The sequence below is a fragment of the Dermochelys coriacea genome, chromosome 6 (genome assembly GCF_009764565.3).
Source record: "Dermochelys coriacea isolate rDerCor1 chromosome 6, rDerCor1.pri.v4, whole genome shotgun sequence".
Lineage (NCBI taxonomy): Eukaryota > Metazoa > Chordata > Testudines > Dermochelyidae > Dermochelys > Dermochelys coriacea.
Window position 1 is genome coordinate 111,424,402 of NC_050073.1, and position 15,366 is coordinate 111,439,767.

At 44.4% G+C, this 15,366-nt stretch overlaps 1 protein-coding gene across 1 annotated transcript in view; it reads left to right on the top strand.

The window, feature by feature from the left end:
- The first annotated feature begins 3,494 nt into the window (after nt 1-3,494).
- Nucleotides 3,495-15,366, top strand: part of ADSS1 (adenylosuccinate synthase 1) — a 39,524-nt gene continuing 27,652 nt past the window's right edge. Inside the window, exon 1 of the mRNA XM_038404851.2 lies at nt 3,495-3,759. Coding sequence (XP_038260779.1) covers nt 3,577-3,759 — 183 coding nt within the window. The 5' untranslated portion in view covers nt 3,495-3,576. The remainder of the gene's footprint in view (nt 3,760-15,366) is intronic.

Here is a 15,366-nt window from a genome sequence, read left to right on the forward strand (position 1 = left end):
GAAAACAATGAACCACAATATATAAAATGTCTGTTTATGAAGTGTCTAACCATATCACGTACAGGGACCCTGGAAGGACTAATTCTGTAGACTCTTCCACAGAGCCCTCTCTCGGTCAGCGTGTGTCCCTGTCAGAGTTCACTTGCAACACCCTGCACAGCCCTTGGCAACTCGCCCCTCTCCTTTTCCTCAGAAGGCTTTCTAAGAGTTATTTTGATCTCTAGCCTCCAAGCCTGATACAACAGCTGTGTCACTTCTACCTAGAGTCTGGAAACCTGCCATTGTTTGCAGGCCGGCTCCAGCTTTTTTGCTGGCCCAAGTGGCAAAGAAGAAGGAAAAAAAAAACCCAATTGAGCTGCTGCTGAAGAGGAAGGGAGAGAATGAAGGACCCACCGCCAAAGACCCAGACATGCTACCCCTTTCTATTGGCTGCCCCAGGCACCTGCTTCCTTTGCTAGTCCCTGTAGCCGGCCCTGATTCATTGGTAACTGCCCCCCAGTGTTTGCTGGGAGGTTGTTTATCTGAAACCATTGTGTTGCCTTCCTGTTTATTCTTCCCACAGTCCCCTATTAGGCATTCAGACAGGAAAGTCTAGTAACCCTAATATACAAGACCGTCCTTTCACTGACCAGTCACATATCATGTTCATCAAATGATTACGTCTCAGTACATCATTACGTATCAGCTCCATGTCTATTACACTCCCTCTCTTCTTTTCTTGAATGCTTTGACAGGTAGGGAATTAATTTAAATCTTAATTTCTTTAACTATTATCATTAGGCAGAAGACTTTGAGGAAAAATCTCAGTGTAGACAAGAGTGTGTATGAGCCTAAATAGTTCTAAATATACTAGGAATCTTGTAATTTCTATAGAAAGTGTGAAGATTGTGTGCTCCAGCTCTTACAAATTCATATGGGTCTATGTGACCAAGAAAGTTCAGTATTCAACACACAGTGAGACATTCCCCTTCTGGTGTTATCTGGACCGGTGATCTGCCAGTTCACTCTAATCCTTGACTCTGGAAGCCAGCCTTACTTTGCTCTGCTGTGAGAACCCCCACTCCTGGGCTGTTCACGCACAGTCTCTAGCATGTAAGCTGCTCCTTGGATTGTGCTACCGAATGACACTAGCCAATATCTCTGGTCCCAGATTCAACTCTAGGAACCTCTGTCTTGCAGTGTCCAGTTATGCCTGCTGGATGCTGCAAGCTTATATGAGTTTGTCAATTTAACAAAGAAATTGATATGTAGAATCATAGAATATCAGGGTTGGAAGGGACTTCAGGAGGTCATCTAGTCCAACCCCCTGCTGAAAGCAGGGCCAATTCCCAATTTTTGCCCAAGATACCTAAATGGGCCCCTCAAGGATTGAGCTCACAACCCCAGGTTTAGTAGGCCAATGCTCAAACCACTGAGCTATCCCTCCCCCCCAGGTTTGTTATTCCAAGGGGAGTCTCTGACATGCTTCAAACCAAATGCACTGCTTCAGGTAGAATAAACAAAGATTTTTTTAACTATAAAGATAGATTTTAAGTTATTATAAGTCAAAGCATAAGTCAGATTTGGTCAAATGAAATAAAAGCAAATGGCATTCTAAGCTGAATTTAATTCTTTCAACGTCCTTACAAACTTAGATGATTCTCACCACAGGCTGGCTGGTTGTTCTTCAGCCAGGCTCTCCCCTTTGATCAGCACTTCAGTTGCTTGGTATGGTGTCTGTAGATGTAGGTGGAAGAGAGAGCGGGAGCATGGCAAACATCTCTCCCTTTTATCATGTCCTTTCTTCCCTCTTGGCTTTGCCCCCCGCTTCAGAGTCAGGTGAGCATTACCTCATCACAGTCCCATACTGACCAAAGGAAGGGGGATGACTCACTCGAACAGATCCTATTGTTGCTGCCTAGGCCAGTGTCCTTTGTTCCTGTGAGGCTAGGCTGGGTTTGTCTCATACCTACCCTGATGAGGTATGAACTGAATCTCTGTTCTTGGAGAGTTTTTTTCCCTAGGCTTATTTTAAGCCATGAGGATACATTTTCAGCTTCATAACTATATGCATGAAATTAAAACCTATAACATTACTGTAACAATTACTATAACATCCCTATAACAACAACGCTCAGTGCATTGTGAGCCTTCCGAAGACACCCAACATGATAAACTTTGAATTGGATACCACACAATCATTGTATAAAGATGACCATGGGGTGCTGGGTGTTTCCCCAAGGTACAGAGCGTCACACACATCCACACAATGATGGAGAACCATGTGCGTGAGACTGGAACATGTTCTGTGACCTTCCATCCAGCTTTCCCTCAGCGACACAGCCCCATGTGTCTCAAGCCAAAAACCGTTGTGTCCATTCCATCCCCACCTACACACACGTACACTGACACAGTTCCTTAGGTCTCAGGTATTAATGTGCATGTGTGACACCTCCAGTGACACAGCTCAGTTCAGGGGTGCTGGAACAATTTGTATAGCAGGGGTGTTGAGAGCCATTAAACCAAACTGTAAACCTTGTATGTAATGGAAACCTCTTCAAGCCAGGGGGGTGCAACAACACCCCCCACAACTCTAGTTCCAGCATCTATGGCCCTATCTACCACAGGTTGGAGTGTCTGTCTGTCCCCAGTCAGGGTTGTCACTTGCTATGGGGAAAAGGCAACAGTTGCCCTTCTGACATTTATTCCCCCCCACCCCCAACTTTTAATACGTCCATATGCTCCACTTTTTGCTCCACCACCACTCCAGCCTTTTCAAGATATAATATAATCACGTATAACGTTATATATGCTGACACACCCTTGCTCCCCTCCTCACACAGACAGAATTTGCCTGAAATAATGCCCCTATCCTCAGTGACACAACCCCACTGCCTCAGGCTGGAGTGTGTGTGTGTGTGTCTAGTGACACAACCCCAGTGCCTCAGGCTGGAGAGTATGTCCGTCCAGTGACACAACCCCGGTGCCTCAGGCTGGAGTGTGTGTATGTGTGTGTCTAGTGACACAAGCCCGGTGCCTCAGGCTGGAGTGTGTGTGTGTCTAGTGACACAACCCCGGTGCCTCAGGCTGGAGTGTGTGTGGGTCCAGTGACACAACCCTGGTGCCTCAGGCTGGAGTGTGTGTGCGTGTGTGTGTCTAGTGACACAACCCCTGGTGCCTCAGGCTGGAGTGTGTGCGCGTCCAGTGACACAACTCCTGGTGCCTGTGACTGGAGCGTGTGTTTGTGTCCATCCAGTGACGCAACCCCTGCTGCCTCAGGCTGGAGAGGGAGTATGTGTGTGTCGGTATAGTGTGTCCAGTGACAGCCCCCCCCCGTGTGTGTGTGTGTGTGTGTGTGCGCGCGCGCGCGCGTCCGCTCCGGCTGGGGCCGCTCTCAGAGTCCGCGTGCCCCGCTCTGCCCGCCCCCGCCCCTCCCGCGCTCCGGGCTGGCCTGGCCCTGGGCCGGCGGCTCGCGCGTCAGCGCGCGGGGCGGGCTCGGGGCCCGGGGCCCGGCTAAAGAGGCGGCGGGCGCGGCGGGGGAGCGCGCACCCAGCTGGGCTCCGGGGCGGGCGGCGCTGAGCGAGCCAGGCAGGCCCCATGGCCGCCAGCCGGGCGCCCAACGGCCGCGCCGCGCACCCCAGCGCCGGGCTCAAGCGGGCGCGCAGCGAGCCGGGCGGCAGCCGAGTGACCGTGGTGCTGGGGGCGCAGTGGGGGGACGAAGGCAAAGGGAAGGTGGTTGACCTGCTGGCCACCGAGGCGGATATCGTCTGCAGGTGCCAGGTGGGTGCAGGGAGGCGGCGGCGGGGGCCGAGGTGGCTCGCAGGGGGCAGGCTCCGCGGCTCTCTTGAGCGCTTTGGCGTCTTGCTTGTCTCCTGGCGTGGTTACCCTGGTGCCTTTCCTCCTTGTTATCATTTATTATTCTCTTCGCCTCGCTTGTCTCGGGCTCTGGTGCGGTTCTTTTCACCCCTCCGGCATCTTCTCTCCTCCCCTTTCCCCGGATCCCTTTTCCTCTTTCTCCCTTACCGCTCTCTCGCGGGTTCCCCCTTTTCTCTTTCTAGCTCCAGGTTTTGTGTGTGTGTGTGTGTGTTTGTTTGTTTTAAATCTAATCTATCTATCTGTCTGATCTCTGGTATCTTTCTCTTTATTTGTCTATTTCTGATCTCCCTCTATCTCTGCTATTTCTCTTTGTCTCTGCCTCTCTCTTTCTCGGCCCTCTCTGATAGGTCTATATCTCTGGTTTCAGAGTAGCAGCCGTGTTAGTCTGTATTTGCAAAAAGGAAAAGGAGGACTCGCGGCACCTTAGAGACTAACAAATTTATTAGAGCATAAGCTTTCGTGAGCTACAGCTCATGCATCCGATGAAGTGAGCTGTAGCTCACGAAAGCTTATTTCATCGGATCCGATGAAGTGAGCTGTAGCTCACGAAAGCGTATGCTCCAATAAATTTGTTAGTCTCTAAGGTGCCGCGAGTCCTCCTTGTCTATCTCTCTGATACCTTTCTCTTTCTCTCTCTCTTTCTGCCATCTCTCTCCGTCTCCCTTTACCATCTCTCTCTGTCTCTGCCATCTCTCTCTCTCTCTCCCCCCCCTCTTTTCTTTTCAGGCCATTCGCATTGTTTCTCTCTCCTCCTCTCCCCCACGCTCTCGTCCCCTGTTTTACTGTCTCTCCCTTGCCTCTGTGCTCGAGGAGGAGGCGTGATTCTTCCCCAGGACCGGGCTGGGAACCTTCCCCCCTCCTCTGGTTGCAGATTGAAATGTCACTCGGAAAGGGGAAAAGTCCTGAACTATAAATATAAATAGCTGAGCGTTTATGATAAGAGACACAAGATCCCGCTGTCCAGACAGGCATGGGCCGTGACTGAGCAAGGCGTCTGCTGCCGTCTGATAGCGGCCCATCGGCTGGCTGGGGACGCGATGCATGCGGCAGGTGGCAGATGATTGCCTCTTGGAGAAAAGGTTGCCTAAGGTGACCAGAGGTCGGAGCAGTTCGCGTTTCCCGGTGGCCTGCCCTCTCCCCTCCTTGCACTACGTCCTCATGATCGATGGATGCTTGCCCCTTTCGGAAATTAATCTGTCTGGGTTCTGCAGGACCTTACATTTCTGTGATTATATGTAGCAAGTCCCAAGATCTTCCGTTTAGCAGCCGTTTCCACTCAGTCGATCGCTTGCACTTAATACTACTCCAGTTTTGTTACTGTGTAAGGGAGAAATTACTAAGTAGTTCAAAGACTGGTCACTAATCAATCTTAGTTTTCTTCAGTTTTGCCACCACGTGTTTTGGATTAGCAGATCTTCCCTGCAGAATTGCTTGAAATTTCTTTTAAAAATATTTTGAAATAGAATATGTATAGTGAAAATAGAGAAAGGAAGTATTTTTGTGTGGTCATGGAACTTATTACACTGCTTTCCTTAGATCTATTTCTGATTTGGTCTGAATACTAAATATAGTTCTAAGAGGCTCAAAACAGACTTCTTTAGTATAAGCTAAAGAATGTGGACATATTGTATCCAATATACATACTTTTAATTACTTAAAGATAGTCAAAGCATGAATCATGAAAGTGCTTATGCAAATATAGTTACAATGCTTATTTGAGGAAGACCTCTGTATAGATGGAAAGCTTGTCTCTGGCTCAATAAGAGCTAGTACCTCACCCATCTTGTCTCTTATCTATTAACTGTTATAACCATTTCTATAAATTTTATTCTAATTGTATTCATACAAGTTTAGCTCAGTTAACTGGTTATATGAACTGTTTGTTTTAAAATGCACAAGGGCAAGCAGTGAAAAGTATTGATATCCTTGAAACTGAGAACCCCAAGGACATTTCCTAATTAAATATGTTAAGTAAATAAACTTTGACACAAGTTAAATATTAAGAATATGGGTAAAGTATTTTCAGTTGGCATGGATCTTGAATCCCCTTGGCAGGTTTTCTCTACAAATGGAGACTAATGAATGTGCATTCATATGCCTATACTTAAGGTTCCTCCACAATTTTCTGTGTCAACTTTCATAGGCAGCAGTATATACCCTGGTTTTAGAAACACTTTAGGAGACTGGGGCAGGGAATTGGCTTGCAAAGGTTAAAACTGGATCCGGACACACTTTATTTAGGCCCTAATCCTGCAAATTTATAAGCATGTGCTTAATTTTACTACCATCAGTAGTACCACCGCAGATGGTAATAAAGTTAAGCACAGTGTATATGTGGCTGGAGGATTTGGGTCTTAATGGGTGGTGGTTGAGGGAAGACTTTAATCATTTTGAAGGGAAAAATAAAATTAGAATAGCAATTTTTTATATTTGAGTGGCAAAATGTAGAAGTAGACATCTTAAGGTTTTAATTTAAAAGTGGTCTTTTTCCAAATAAGATATTTGAAGTGCTAATCTGGATTATAAATTTGCTATTTAGAGGACAACATTTTAAAAAATTCTGTCAACTTAACCATATTGTGAATAAATCATTGGAGCTTGTGTTACTAGTAACAGTATAGATTATTAAAATGGAAAGAATTTTAAAAATGTTTAATTTTGACCATCTTGTTTCTTTACTATTTGCATGTCTCCTCATTGAGAATGAAAATCAAAGTAGTCTTTCACTTGTTTATAGTCAGTTTCACATTCAAGGAGACAGTTTTGTGAACATATAAGCATGTGTTTAACTTAAGCAATTCCCTCTGAATTCTCATGAGTTATGGCAGTAAAATTATACACGTTTAAGTGTTTGCAGAGTCAGAGCCCAAGTTCTCAGTATAGCAATGTTTGATTTTCAGGCTCTGGGTATAGACAATTGGGACTTGGATTGTTCAGGATTGCATTAGTAAATAAAGCAAATACTGAATTTGGAACAGAAGTTCATTAAATGTGTTTATTTGTAATAAACAGAGATAAGTTATGGCACAAAATGCTCATTAAAGTGATAGTCAGCTTGTTGTATATTATTGTTGTTTAACTTTAACCCCCTCCCAATAGAAAAAAGCTGCTTACTTCCCTGACTGCAGAGGAATGTTTATTTCTTTTAAACCAGTTGTTTCTGCTGGAATCAAATCTTTAAGTCATGGGAACATATTTTCTGGTCTAAGGTTTGTAAAGTATTTTCCTTTTAAGAGAATTTAAATTTGGGGCCAAACTTTTTTCAGGATCCCCTTTAAAATAATTTAAAAAAATTAATGTGGATTCCAACTGGAATTTTTAGTATGTGGATTTATTAATGCAAAATCTGAGACAATCCAGATTCTCACAGGTCTCAGCCAGGGAAATAAAGCAGAAGTCACAAGGACTAAATTAAAAGTGGAAAGCAGGGATAGTCAGGAACTCTGGAGGTCAGCTGGAGAACATCTAGGATCTTCTTCCCCATATCCATGTGGGAAGTCTACAGTCACCCGGGTAGAAAAATCTGATTGTGCATTGGCCAGCTGGATTCTGCAATTCTGGCTGTGTTTGCAATATTAAATTTTGAAGGAATGGCGGATTCCCAAACTTTTTTGGTCACATTGTTTCAGGTGAGTTTTTTTTTTTTTAAAATGCATACTTAAGGTATCTGCCCTGTAATTTCCTCAGTTTTACAGCAAACAGAGCTCAAAACTTTAGCTTTAAAAAAAATGAAATTTTAGGATAAATCCTGATCCAATTGAAGTTAGTAACAAACTTCCAATGAAGTTAATAGGGCCAGGATTTAATCCCTGTAGTTCACAGAATACAGCAAAATAAATCCTTGCTAGTATCTTCTAGTTCAGCAATTACTTGTACTTCTATAAAGATGAACGTATGTTACCTAGCTATAATCATGGACAATTCTACAGGCATGTTTTCAATCTCCATTAATTAAAATGCCTGCCAGATATGAGCAAATCTTTTATATGCAAACCCACAGAAACAAGCTCAAAAATAGCATTTTATGTGCAAATAAGTTTAATGACCCCAACTACAATTAGCTTTGTGTAAGCATACAAGTGGGATTACATACACATTCAGAAACCTGGATTTGTGTATTAGAGGTGGGCAACAGAAAATTTGGCCCCACAAATTTTAACTCAAAGCAAAATTCAGAAATAAGAATGGCCATACTGGATCAGACCAAAGGTCATCTAGCCCAGTATCCTGTCTTCCAACAGTGGCCAATGCCAGGTGCCCCAGAGGGAATGACTGGAACAGGTAAGTGATCCATCCCCTGTCACCCATTCCCAGCTTTTGGTGAACAGAGGCTAGGGATGCCATCTTACCCATCCTGGCTACTAGTCATTGATGGACCTATCCTCCATGAATTTATCTAGTTCTTTTTTGAACTTTGTTGTAGTCTTGGCCTTCACAACATTCTCTGGCAAGAAGTTCCACAGATTGACAGTGCATTGTGTGGAAAAAACTGTTTTAAACCTGCTGCCTATTAATTTCATTTGGTGGCCCCTAGTCCTTGTGTTATGTGAAGGAGTAAACACTTCCTTATTTACTTTCTCCACACCAGTCATGATTTTATAGACCTCTATCTTATCCCCCCTTAGTAGTCTCTTTTGCAAGCTGAAAGGTCCCCATCTGATTAATCTTTCCTCATCTGGCAACTGTTCCATACCCCTAATCATTTTTGCTGACCTTTTCTGAACCTTTTCCAATTCTAGTACAATTTTTTAAGATGGGGCAACCACATCTGCACACAGTATTAAAGATGTGGGCATATCATAAATTTATATCTTGGCAATATGCTATTGTCTGTCTTATCTGTTTCTTAATGATTCCCAACATTCTATTTTGTTTTTTTTGACTGCCACTGCACATTGAGTGGATGTTTTCAGAGAACTATCCACAAGGACTCCAAGATCTTTCTTGAGTGGTAACAGCAAATTTAGACCCCATCATTTTATATGTATAGTTGGGATTATGTTTTCAAATGTGCATTACTTTGCATTTATAAATATTGCATTTCATCTGCCATTTTGTTGCCTAGTCACCCTGTTTTCTGGGAGCCCTTTGTAGCCTGTGGAAAAGTGGGCTAATGTTGGCTTTTTCTGTCTAAGAATGGTAGCACCCACAATATAAAATACTGTGCATTGATCTTGGCTCCCTGCAGTAACTACACAGGGTGGAATAAATTAAGGGTTTAGCTGAAAATGTATGATCTTTAGTAAAAAAAAAAAACTTTAAAGTGCAGGTGAGTTTTTTGGGGCATGTCAGGCTTTTGACTAATAGGGTATCAGGCATAAATGATAAAGTTCATTGATTTTTAGCCTTCACCACGTTGCAAGATGCAGCACCTAAGGGTAGGTTTCTTGTGTAAAAACATTTTAAATAGTTTGGATACTCTGCAGCAGTGGCTCTCAAACTTTCCAGACTACTGTACCCCTTTGAGTACAATTTGTCTTGAATACCCCCTAAGTTTCAGCTCACTTAAACTACTGGATTACAAAAATGACATAATACAAAAGTGTCACAGCACACTATTACTGAAAAATTGCTTTCTTTTACCATACATTATAAAATAATTCAAATCTAAATATGGTAGTTACATTTCAGTATATAGAGCAGTATGAACAGTCATTGTCCATATGAAATTTTAGTTTATAGTGACTTAGCTAGTGCTTTTTTACATAGACTGTTGTAAAACTAGGCAAATAGCTAAATGAGTTGAGTACCCTCTGGAAGACTTCTGTGCACCCCCAAGGGTACATTTACCCCTAGTTAAGAACCACAGCTCTGCAATCATATTAAGAATGACAGAAGTTCTCTAATGCCATGGTTACCAAACTGCTGTTCATGGAGAATCTTTGTGGTATGCAGTGAGCTGAATAGTTACATGATGCTGGCTCTCTTCCTTGTTTTCAGGAGCTAAATTTAAAAGAAGCTAACAATACGCAAGACTTCTAAAATTTTCCTTTTTATACATAGTTGCCACAGGGATGTTGCAAGATCTTGAACGGGAGAGGGTGTGCTTTGTACCATCTTGGATGGGAAGAAGTTTGAGAGACTCTTGTAGTATGTGTTTTCATACTGAAAATGTTCATGAACTCCAGCTGTGATGCAGAATGTGCAATTAGAGCTGTCAAATCATTTGACATTTTTCCCAACCAAAAAAGATTGTCAAAATAGAAGTTTCCTCAGTCATTTTCTGATTTTAGGTTTTACTTTGAAAAACTAAAAAGGGTTTTGATTTTCAGTTGCCAAAAACTCAACCTTTTCTAATGTTTTCAAATTTCAGCAAACAATTTTGCCAGATCCACTGAAATGTTTATGAACTTTGTTTTTTACAACCTGTAGAAAAAAGTTGACAAAACAATTCCATCAACATTTTTCATGGAGAAGGAAAATGAGTTGTTATAAGAAGGGCTACATTGCTGATAAATCCTTCATGTGGTCCTCTTAACAGTCAGTAAATGTAATGGATTTTGTGGAACAGACTGATTAGAGTAGCAAAGTATTGCTATACAGCATTTATGCACCTCCCTCATTTCAGTCTGAAAGAGGTATAACATTGATTCAACAATAGTGACTAGTCCAATAAGGTAATAAGATTAAAGAGTCAATCCTCTATTTGAGGCTGTTGTTCCCCTGTCACAGGTCATGCATGCCCTGTTCCCTTTTGGGATGGGGTACAGGTTGTTATAGGCTCACAGGCATATCTGCACAACCCCTCTGGGTTCCAGAGTAATGTGGTCAAACAGCCAATCTACCTGCCTTCACAATCAGGGCTGCACAGCCCAGGTAAGTAGAGCAGCCCTCACAATCAGGGCCCAAGTCAGCAGAGCTGGTGGGGCAGGCTGCCACCCCAGGGTGGGCAGCAGCCAGGATAGGGGGATCCAGGCCCCCACTCTCCATCAGGTCCCAACTCAGTGGCAGTGTTGCCCACCACCAGCTCAGCAGGGATCCAGCCAAAATACATCCAGGTCTCCCAACACCTCCTCACAAAGCCTCCCTGAGTTACTTCCTACCCACTTCTCTGCAGCTTGTGGTCTCATGGTTTCCCCAGTCTCTCCTCCTTCCATGGCACCTGGAGTTAGTGGGTAACTACCATCTAGCTGGCCTCTGCATCATGGAGTGTCAACAGCCCTTCAACAGGAACCTGCAGCAAACCTCCTTCCTCATCTGCAGTCAGTCTCAAATGAACTGGGCTGCTCCCTTTATACCTGGCCTCCAGTCAGAGCATGCCCAGCAGGGCTGAGGGGGCATGGCCTCCTCAGTCCAAAGAGAGGAATTAACCCCTGCAGTCCCAGTGCGGGGCATGCACGCCCTGTCACACCATCCCATCCATGCCAAACAGTGGACTTATGAGATCAATGACATTTCTAGCTTCCGGATGTCTGGAAACAAGGACTCTTAAAGGATTCCTGAAAAATACAACCTGACAGATCATGTCAAAATTCTTTTAGGAATGGGAAGTAGAGATGGAACTCCAGTTTAGTGGAGGTGGCTGCTGTAAGAGTTAGCCCAGTTCCATAAGCAGTGGGGAAAAGTTTGCAAAAATCTATGGCTTACAAAAATCTACCATCAGGGCAAGTGCTATCTATTATTAGTTGTTCTCTGGATATATAGGAAAACTGTAGAGAAATCACCTTGTGATGTTATTAATATATATAGATCATTGTTGCAACCACGGTCATATAGTGGCACCAAATCTTGTGCATCAAATAGTGGCATCATTATACACCTGTATCCAAGTTGGATTATTTTCCAATTAGGAATTGTCTCAGCTTTACAATTAAAGGAATGTCAGGCATGGATAGAAAGAGATAAAAATCATGGGTGATATTAGTGACGAAGGCAAAGTGCTGTACTTTAAACAGATAATGTAAATCCCGTAATCTCTTGTTATTTCTCAGTTGTGACCCAGCAGTTTACAAACTCCTTTGTACAGAAGAGGTTATGAATAGCATATTAAAATAAAATGTATCAGATGTTATCAAGTGAGGTGTTGAAAGGTTATCAAATAAGAAAATCTAGGGGAGAGACTGGGATTCAGATGGAAGTGTAAAGACTAGCAGGACTTGAACCCAGCATCCTCACACTGCCAACAGCTATAACCTGGCTACTCCCTGTAGTCCACAATCCACAGATGTTTGATGCCACAGGAAGTTACACCTCAAGGGGTCTGATTGACAATTGTCTTAGCCATTCCTGATTGGCTCCTTGTCCCTATATAAGCCCATGGAGCATCCCAAGAAGTGTCCAAGTAACAGTATGGATCCTTTACTAGTTACCCTGCTTCTCTGTTCCTGATCTCCTGGTATTGACCTTGGCTCTGACTTGGATTCTGACTCCTGATTGACCCCTGGAATTACCAACACAGACTCTGAGACCTGGTATTGACTCTCAGCCTGATTCCTGACTCTGTTTCTGACCCTCAGCTTACCTCCTGACTCTGACTCTAGCTTTGCCCTCAGCTTGACTCTTGACATTGATACTGGCTGTGACCCTTGACTTCAGTTCCAGAATCCTAAACTCCTGCCTTCCTTTGCCCAGGATCCTGATGGCTTGCCTGGACCATCCTAACCTGTGGAGAAGGCTGTCCCTGTTGGACAGTGAGGCAGGGAGTTGCCCCCTTCCCAACATGTCCCAAGGGACCCTAGACCCAGCTGAATGGGGTGACAGCCTGCAGGAGGAACTCCCCATATTGCAGACACAAGTGGTCCAGCTCTTGTCTGTGAACCAGACCCTGTAAGTGCAGACCACCCAGCTACTTGATGAAAATGCCATGATACGGGCCCAACTGACACAGCATGACACAAGAACCAGATACTGTGAAAGCAGGCTGCCTTGTTGTGGGATGAGAACACTGTGCTAAAGTCATGTGCTGCAACAGCATACCTGGGCCAACAATCCCTTTCCCAGAGCATTTTAGCAGACTACCAAAATTTCAACCAGTGCTGCCTCTGTTCCTGCTCTGCTCCCAGTTCTTCTCCACTGACCAGGCCAAAGTCTCCTGATGGGAGTGGTACTGCAATAGGCTTCACCCTAGTACAACGACGGAGCCCAATATTGCCAAACTGGGACACCTTCCTCCAGGCTTCTCCTCTATTTTTGATGACCCCATCACGTTTGTTTGGTGGAAGGAGCCCTGTGAAAACTATGGCCAGAACAGGGACGGACTGGTCCTCCATCACCCACTTTTGGCAATTCATCTCCAATATAGAATGGAATGAAGCAGCCCAGCTCTACCAATTCCAGGGGAAATTATGTGAAGAGATCTAGGATGAGCTAGCTCATGTGGAAATGCCAATCCACATAGGTGCCTTCATCAGTCTTGTCATATGAATTGATAACAGGCTGCGCAAGCGAAGAGAAGAGAGGAAGTGCACAGCCACCCAGCGGCGTATTAACCCCTAGGCCAACAAGGCGTAGGACGAGGGTGGCAAAATTGCAGGGCGGCAAATTTGTAATAGCAGCCAGAGGCTGCTTTCCCTGGCGCCAGTTCGCGGCCCCCGGCCCCGCCCCAACTCCACCCATTTCCTGCCCCCTCTCTGGCCCTATTGGTCCTCTTTCCCAAATCCCTGCTCCGGCCCCGCCTCCTCTCCTGAGCGTGCCGCATTCCCCCCTCCTTTGCAAACCTGTTTCGCACACAAGCACTGGCAGGGAGAAGCAGGACCTGGCGGCATGCTCGGAGAGGAGGCGGAGCAGAGGTGAGCTGGGGCGGGAGCTCAGGGGGGGGGGGCGGGCGGCAATTATTTCAGGGCCTAGGGGCGGCAAAATCATTAATCCGCCACTGCTGCCACCTCGCTGATGTACCCCAGTAGGCTTACATTGCTACTAAAACCCATGAAGGAGGAGATGCCATCTTCTCTTAGCACTTGTTTCTATAGCTAGCCACTAAAGGAATTTAAACTTTGTGTAAAGAATGGCACACTATAAAAATTTAAAATTCATTCTTTTAGCAGTTTTGGTGCTTGTGGTGATACCCACTCTAAGTCATATTTTCATAGCAGCAATAAATATATATCAGATCAGATCATTTTTGATTTAGAACAACATGGTGACACAGCTATTTTAAACTTATGCCTCTCCTTTGGGTACCAATGAGATCATTTCAGGACCACCTGGATTATAAATACAGAACAAGAACGTCAGGTTTAAAGTTACCAAAGCTTCCTAAGAAAACAAGCCTAATTTCCAGTATCATCTATAAAATCTACTAAATGTATTTATCCAATATAAGCATTAGAAGAAAACAGCTGAAAATTAAGATCAGGTGACATCTGTTTTGTTTCATTTGTTGTGTGACTGGCTAGCCATTTACAGACTTATTTACAGATATCAGAAAAGCAATGTTCATGTCCTTAGGTCATGTTACTCCCCCCAGGAACATCATTACACTTCTGCAGAAGAGACGGGTTAAAGATGAGCAAACATCTTATGCTGTTCTGGTTTTAATTCCTCGGTTCTGGTGTTCTGCTCATTTTCATTAGGATGTCTACTTATCCTGTTTAGGATTTTGAGTGAATGGGCTGTAACCAACTTTGAATATGTTGCTTTCTTCCCATCTTCTGCAGCCCAGTTTTGGGGTTTTGTTCCAGGGGAAGAGGGATTCTATTTACAACTAAGAGTTATTTAACCTTACTCGTATGAAGTATGAAATACAGAGCTGCAATTAAGGATATTAACTTTAGAAATATTTTGTATGTTCTTTCACAGGTCAGAAGCTTTGCTCAGGTCTCGAGCTGTGTGTATTTGTATTTATTTATCATACTAATGATGAGCTCATTAGGCTTTAGAAGATTGAAACATTTTGTTCTGATTTCAACATCTTACAATTTAAAAAAATATATAAAAGTAGGGGGTTGCACACCTCATAGGTTCTGTAGGCCAAGCTCATTGCATGCACCAGGGCTCCTAGCATCCTTCTGTTCCATCCCACACGCTCCCTATGTGTGGCCTCCCATCCCCTTCTGTTTAGAGACTCCCTGCAATCCACTCACATGCCAGGGGCTCTCTGTGTGCCCCCCATCTCTCCCTCCCCCATCATTCTTTCCCCAGAAATTGAGGCGCTCTCTATGTGCCCCCCATCTCTCCCTCCCCCACATTCCTCCATGCTAATATCCCCCATGCTGGGGGCTCAGTGTGCATCCCTTTTTCCCTCCATGCCAGCCAGGGGCTCTATATGTCCTACCCATGCCAGGGTCCCCATTATTCCTGCATGCCAGGGGCTCCATGTACCCACATTTCCCCATGCTCTGTATGCCTCCTCCACTTCCCCATTTCCCTCTTTTCCCCAAACCAGGAGCTCTGCGTGTACCTCCTTTCCCCACATGCCACGTGCCTTTTTATGCACCGCCATTCTCTTTTTCCTCCTCCATCATGCTTTCCTATCCCCCCACCCCCACATTCTCCTTTTTCCTTCCTTCTTTCTTTCTTTCTTTGTCAATATTTTAAAACTGTATTGGGAGGATGAGAAGAGCTAATGTGAGG